The following is a 7,563-nucleotide window of genomic DNA, read 5'->3' on the forward strand; positions in this document are numbered from 1 at the left end:
AGAGAGAGAGAGAGAGAGAGAGAGAGAGAGAGAGAGAGAGAGAGAGAGCAAACTCAGGGACAGATAGGCAGATTTGCAGACAGAGAGAGAAAGACCAGAAACTTTTTACTCTTTTGTCTCTATCTAGCCTGGCTTACCAAATGTTATAGGTAAAGCCCAGAGTCTAGGAATAACTACCAAACTCTCTCATGGGCACTGTTGAAATACCCAAGTATTTTTGTCCAGAATCAATGAATCGGACCAGAGACAAATGATGAGAAAGAGAAAGAGACATTTCCTTAGAAAAGAAACAAAACTCTGGAAATGGGAATGGACTACTAAACTGAGGGACATAAGCCCAAGGAGCACTGGGCTACAGGCTCAGGTGACCAAGCCAGCTCAGTCAGTCAACAGGGTCTCAAGGGTGGGAGGGAGTATTAAAGAAAGGAAAGACAATTAGACAACACTATAACTTGACTCCAGCCAGTTCTAAAGCTGAAGTGAGTTTATTTTTCTCCGGTCTGCTTTTATAGCATTCTAGGTAAGTGCAAAGAATATGGTCTGTCCTAAGGCATAAACAAAGTAGCCAAGGAACAAACAAAGCATAAACAAAGGTCCCATGATTACTGTATTCAGGGTCTTAACAAGACCCCTCAAGATACAAAGAACACATTCCTCAGCTGTGTTTATCTTAACCCTACTTCCTTGTCCTAGACCAATGTAAAATTCCTGCCAAATTCCTAGAAAGTGGCACCAAGACCTCTCCACACTCAGAAACCTTTCCATATCAAGAACAATGTGTCCTGTCTCTTCTCCAGGTTGCCACATCAAGGACATTTTAGGCATCTTCCTTCCATTACTTGAAGCCTAGGGAAGGAAGGACTGATAGTGTTTTTATGCAAACTGCCAGCATTCATGGCCACTGATGTTCTTTCTGTGGTCCCCAATCTCCCATCATATTCCATAAGCTCTGAAATACCATGTCAAGGGGGTGGGGAGCCTCACAGCTGCTTCCCTTGAAGATTTAAAATGGTACTGGGCTGATGGCTCTGTGGGTAAAGAGCTCACCAAACAACCATAAGGACCAGGGTTGAATCCCAGTGTTACTACTGAGAGGAGGTAGAAAGCACTTGGCTTTCAATCTCAAAATGAGGTGAAGACCAGTGCCTAATGCTGTACTGTGTTCTGACCTCCGTATGTATGCTTTGGCATAAGCACCCCATACACACACATACACACGTATATACATATACATAAATTTCTAAACATAACCTGTTACGTCTTTATAATGCTAATTGTGCGTATGTTACCAGGAATCAACATTTGGTGTTGGACAAACAATGGCTGGTCTCTTTCCTGGAGAAGACCTCCTCTCCAAGCTTTACATGGCTGCTCATTGTTCTCTGTGCATAGTTAAGTCTGGTGTCAATCTTGTTACCTCACATTTGGACACTCTTATTGACAAGATTTTCAAAAGAGTTGGTCTTTCCTGGAGAAATGTCGTTCAAAACTATTCCAAAGATGATAAGATTCCCCAAATGGAAGGAACCTCTTTCCATGTATCACCTTAATAAGATATGTACTTCTCTAACACACAAGTCCTCATCTCAAAGTAGCTACCTACCTACAGACCCTCAGTCCCCACTTTAGCTGAGAACGTGTCACCTTCTCATTTTCCTTTTTCTACCTCCCTTTGTCAGGTACCGAGTAGAACGCCTTGGCACATGGTTAAATCTTGTTTTCTGAAAATATCTCTTGCCTTTAATGAGACTGAACTTTTGCCAGGACTGAAACCAAGATAATAAACTGCCTCCAGAGCATTTAAGGCTCTGTACGCAATTAGACATGTCACTGGGATAGACCAGTCAAACACACAACAAACAGTACACAGACTACATCTATATGAAAAGACCTAGGGAGAAAAGTGGGGAAGTCAATTTGTGGCTCAGTCTTGTTCTAAATGGCTCCCTTAGTGTGACATCAAGGGACTGACACTGTGGGCAATCTCTCTCTCTTAGAACCTGACTACAGCTGCTCTAACTCAGTAACCTCTTTCAACCTTGACCTCCTAGACAGATGCAAAGATTTAAAGCTTGCTTGCCATGTTTTGTTGTGAGTTTATTCTGTCTTAAGCTATGACTACACTCTCTTAATATTTCCTCCCTACTCTATTTTAATCATTTATATGAGCAACTTAAAACATCCCTAAAAGAAGCTGCTTTCATCATATCTACACCTTAGAAATAATGTCACTAAGTCAAAATCGTTTGGCAATACTAATGTTTAAACTGTGTCCCCTCCCAAATCAACTGCAAGAATAGTACTTATACATAAACAAAAGGTAAAAATGTATAGACAGAGATTAAAGTTAGCTGAAGACATGAGGGCAGGGCATCTGCTAAAGGATTGAGAGGCTTTCCTACAAGAAGAGGAAGCAATTCCAGGGTTCTCAGTTCATGGCACTGACAGGACAGACTGCAGGAGGATGGAGCAGGAATGTGATTCTCTGCAAGTCAAGAAGAAACACTTTCTAGATGAGGCACTACATAGGCAAGCAATTTGATCTGAGATTTATAACTTGCTGAATTATGATAAAACAAAGTTCTGTTGTGTAAGCCCCTGAGTCCATAATATTCTCCTATAGCAGCCTAGGCAGAAGGGCTCAGCCATACATGTAGTGTTTTGACTCTTGTGTATTTTGTGCCCCCAACCCCTGCAACATGCTTGTCCCTTTTCTCATTCAGGGCTATTTAGGCTAGCACCGGAATGTGTTAATTGTTTTAGGTTCATAGTGAGTCCAATTCTATATTTTCAAAATCATGTTTGTTACTGGAGTGCCTTGCAGTCTTCATAGAATTTTGGTCAGTCACACAAAGCTTTCGTTGAGTCAGTGATGCTGCATTCTGGTCTTGCAGTATTCAAAACTGATATTCATAGACAACAGCAGGTAGTTTTCAGAAAGAAGACTCCCTGTGGGTTTGTATGTGGGAACTTTACTAAATAAAGAAGACAAGCCTCCTGTAATCGAATTGGGATCAAGAAATGTGGCCTACCAATGGTCCCAAGCATATAGTTCGTAACATATACTGGATGAATGAATGGGGGATGCAGGAGGTACTCAGTCCAACTGGCTGATTCAGGAGGCATGTAGAGGGCTGTCGTTTTCTATTGGTCTACCCTTAAGGACTCTAAGCTCGGGTCTTCTTTATGGGAAAGACTTAACAGGTTGTCACACATCTCTGCTACTATTCTTGCCATCTGAGCAGATCAAAACCAAAGATAACTGGTTCATGCAGGATGGCATACATGGCCTCTGGCAGAGACAACCACCAACAAAACCAGGGGCCTTCTAGCCCTGGACATGATTCAGAGCTGCTTAATTTTGGGTACCTACCCAAAACATGAGTAAATTCCACATCTTGTCCTCAACACTAATAGAAAAATAGGAAACTCCTATAGGGTCTTATAATATATTCCATGTATTGCATACTTATAGACTCACTAATATCCCCAAAGACCAGGAATGGGAAATACTAAAGTTATTTCACAGATAGGTACAATATGACATCGAGGTATGCAGTGATATACACCTGAAAAGCTCTGGAACTGTACTGTAGGAAAAGGGAATCCTTCGAACCATAGAGGAGGTGAGCTAAGGCTTGTCATTCTCTAGAAGGCTCCCACCTAAATCAGAAATAAAAGGACCAAGAAGAATCATGTCCCTAGTGTCAGAAGGAAGAGGGCAGGTCCACTTAATCTGAGACAGCCTACTTCTTGAGAACATCACACCAGCTCCTTTTGTGTGTCTTAGATGAAAGGAACAGGCTCTACAATGATGTGTTCTCAATATTCAATGATGTGTTTAGCCAATGGACAGGTCCTATTTGTATGTCAACTCAGGTAGCATGCAAGTGGACACACAGTCCTCAAAGACAATAGGAAAGGAAGAAATCGTTTTTTAGAGTTTCAAACCTCAGAGAAAGGGTCTGGCATCTTTGTGTGTGTGTGTGTGTGTGTGTCTGTGTGTGTGTGTGTGTGTGTGTGTATTCCTGTGGCCATCTATGTCCAGCCTTGACTGAAATCATCAGTTTATAATCTAGGATTGTACATAGCCATGCATGTGGAAGAAGTCTCTGATAGTTCAAATAGGTAAAGTGGAAGTCTTGATGTGAAAAAAAAAATCAAGAAACTCTAAAGCAACAGTAAGGCTGAGGTAAGGCTGAGACTTGGGGAAAAAGAGCAAGAATGTTGCAAGACATGTTTGGCTTGATGTCCCTTTCTGGCCAGTTCTCAAATAACAAATCATTCTGCCTCATTCTCACAGAGAGAATACTGATGTTGACCAGATCATGGAGAATCTGCTTCAGCTGAGATGTCACTTCACATGGAGGCTGCTCTTTGAAGAGAATGACATACCTGATTTGGAAGTGAGAATCTTAGAGCAGGTCCAGTTCCTCGACACCAAGAACTCACTGGGGATGCACAACCTCCGGGCCTATGTGAGGCACCTGAAAGGCCAGGAGGACGAAGCCCTGCAGAGCTTGAAAGAAGCTGAAGCCTTGATCCAGAGAGAGCAGTTGGGCAAGAGAAGCCTGGTGACCTGGGGCAACTGTGCTTGGGTGCATTACCACAGGGGCAGCTTGGCAGAAGCCCAGATCTACCTGGACAAGGTGGAGAAGGTTTGCAAGGAATCTGCAAGTCCCTTCCGCTACAGGATGGAGTGCGCTGAGATGGACTGTGAGGAAGGCTGGGCCTTGCTGAAGTGTGGAGGAAAAAATTATAATCGAGCCCTGGCCTGCTTTGCAAAGGCTCTGAAAAAGGAGCCTGACAACCCTGAATTCAACACTGGCTATGCAGTCATAGCCTATCGCCAAGATTTCGACGACAACTATGTTTCTCTAGAACCTCTACGGAAGGCTGTCAGGTTAAGTCCAGAAGATCCATACATTAAAGTTCTCCTTGCCCTAAAGCTTCAGGATTTAGGAGAACAAGTTGAAGCAGAAAAATACATTGAAGAAGCCCTCAGCAGTGCATCTTGCCAAAGCTATGTCTTTCGCTATGCAGCTAAATATTTCCGTAGAAAAGGTTGCATAGACAAAGCTCTTCATCTTCTCCACAAGGCCTTGCAGGCATCACCTTCCTCTGGCTACCTACATTACCAAAAAGGGCTCTGTTACAAGCAAAAAATGTTCCAACTGAAGACATCCAGAAACAGGCATCCCAGAAGGCAGGACAATGTGCAGGAACTGGCACAACAGGCCATTTGTGAATTTCAAGAGACTTTGAAACTGAGGCCCTCATTTGAGATGGCTTATGTTTGCATGGCTGAAGTGCAAGCAGAACTTCACCAATATGAAGAAGCAGAGGAAAATTTCCAGAAGGCACTGAACAGCAACAACCTTGTGGCTCACGCAGAGCAGGATATTCGCTTCCGCTATGGCCGTTTCCAACAGATTCATAAGAAGTCAGAAGACAAGGCAATCAGCCAGTACTTAAAAGGTCTAAAAGTAGAAGAGAAGTCCTTTGCCTGGAGGAAACTACTCACGGCTTTGGAGAAAGTGGCTGAAAGACGTGTTTACCAGAATGTTCATCCTGTGGAGAGCAACAGCCTTCTTGGGCTAGTCTACAAACTGAAAGGGCAAGAGATGAAGGCCCTGATTTTTTATGAGACGGCCCTGAGGCTCTCTGGGGAAATAAACCCTGCATTTTGAATGCAGTTCACCTCTCTGAGTTAATATACTAACAACTAAGTGTTCCAGTGCCCTTTCCTGATTTCTTTTTCCAAATCTGTTTGCTGGAATGTCAAGTAGCTAAGTACAGTTTCTTCTGCAACTTCTTTCTGGTCTCTCATGATCCTGTCTAGAAGGCGCTTCCATCCCTAGGATACCTGCTCACTTAAATCCTGCTGTTCTGGACTCCTGTGAGCTGTAGAATCACAGAACCCTTTTCCTTATGTCTGTGCCTTTGGAACAGATATCTTCCACCCTTTGCCTGCCAGTGTCCTAGACAAAAAAGTCTTTGCAAAAGAAGGTATTTTTTTTATGTCACAAGAAATGCTTATTACCATACAATTTCAGAGCAAAACAAAGGAACAAAGAAGAAAGTTTGAAAGCAAAAGAGGTCACACATTACTAGAAAGACATAAGAACCAAGAAGACTTTTGGCTTACTAGAGAATTAAAATGAAAACCCTCCTTAGGTAGTAATGTCTGAAAATTACATAAGTAACTTCTTTCAATATTTGTATGCTAAAAATATTCATTGAAAGTGACAAAAATAACAACTTTGATATAGTCTGTTAAAGCTATTATAACAGATATACTTCTGTGTTTGCATAGTTTCTTGGTTATCTTTTATCCTCAGCTTGATACAGCCTGGGTCATCTGAAAAGAGCTGCTTGTAACACACTGCCTTGCAAGCATATTGTGGCATTTTTTTTTTCTGGATTCCTAACTATTGTAGTATGAATCAGCCAATTGTGAGTGGTTCCATTCCTAGGCGTGGTTTTGGCCTATATAAGAAATCTAGCTGTGCATGTACCAGTGAATGAATTCCTCCATGATTCCTACCCAATTTCCCACCTTGACTTTCTGCCCTGAGTTTCATTCCTGAATTTCTCTGTGATGACTTGTGATCTATAAATGTAAGTCTAATAAACATTTTTTTTCCCAAGTTGCTTTTGGACATGATGTTTACCACAGCATGAGAAAGCAAATTCGAAACATCAAAATCCATGAATGTAACATTAACAGGCATGAAGAAAAGGAAGGTTTATGCATATAAACACTGCCAAGTGGTTTTCTGTGTGTGTGTGTGTGTGTGCATGCACATGCATGCGTGTGAAGATAGGAGTAAATTATCTACTTCTATATGACATGAATTGCATGTTTGATTCATATCGGCATCATCCATGAAGGCTGATATTTATGAATGGTGGAGTATGATGCTAGGTGCAGGGAAAAATTAGGGCCACAGCAGTGGTGGCCCGGGGAAGCTTCCATGCTGCGGCTGGTCCCACATGCAGGAGGAACGTCTATGGTTCCAGTGGCCTGGAGGCAGGCACCAGTGACACGAGGAAGTCCTTGGTCCCAAAAGGTTTATTGTCATGGTGGATGGTGGATGGATCAGGGCAGTCCCGAGTTATATAGGGAGGGAGAAAGGGGGAGGATCTGGGGAGGATCTGGGGAGGCGTGCTTAATTTGCTCTGCCCTCTGGCCTTCATTAGTATGTAAATCCCTAGGCCCTGAGGCCTCTAGTCACACCCCCTACCGTGCACTTTGGGAGGGGCTGTCTGGCCTTCATTAGGATGTAAATCCCTAGGGCCTATTGTCTGGCCTATGTGACTGAACAATGTAATTCTATGGAGATTGGACTGCTTTTTGGGACCCTGGGTTCTTGGTGTGTGCCAAACTCCTGCCAGTTCTCACACAGAGTCTTGGGGTTCTAGGCAACTGCTCAACCATTACCCAGGATACCCTTACGCAGTCCCACAGCTAGGGATAGGCCTATCTGGGTCATTCACACAACTTCTGAGAAACTCAACAGATGATGCTTTCAGATTTACCCATGATAAGCCAAAAAAAAA

The 7,563-nt window shown here is 42.9% G+C and overlaps 1 protein-coding gene across 1 annotated transcript in view; it reads left to right on the top strand.

Annotated features, from left to right (window-relative positions):
• Ifit1b (interferon induced protein with tetratricopeptide repeats 1B) overlaps positions 1–6,650 on the top strand; it is a 9,363-nt gene extending 2,713 nt beyond the window's left edge. Inside the window, exon 2 of the mRNA XM_028773491.1 lies at positions 4,304–6,650. Within this exon, the coding sequence (XP_028629324.1) occupies positions 4,304–5,690 (1,387 nt within the window). The 3' untranslated portion in view covers positions 5,691–6,650. The remainder of the gene's footprint in view (positions 1–4,303) is intronic.
• Positions 6,651–7,563: the final 913 nt, after the last annotated feature.

Source organism: Grammomys surdaster, unplaced genomic scaffold (genome assembly GCF_004785775.1).
Source record: "Grammomys surdaster isolate TR1022 unplaced genomic scaffold, NIH_TR_1.0 229, whole genome shotgun sequence".
In the NCBI taxonomy this organism is placed as follows: Eukaryota; Metazoa; Chordata; class Mammalia; order Rodentia; family Muridae; genus Grammomys; species Grammomys surdaster.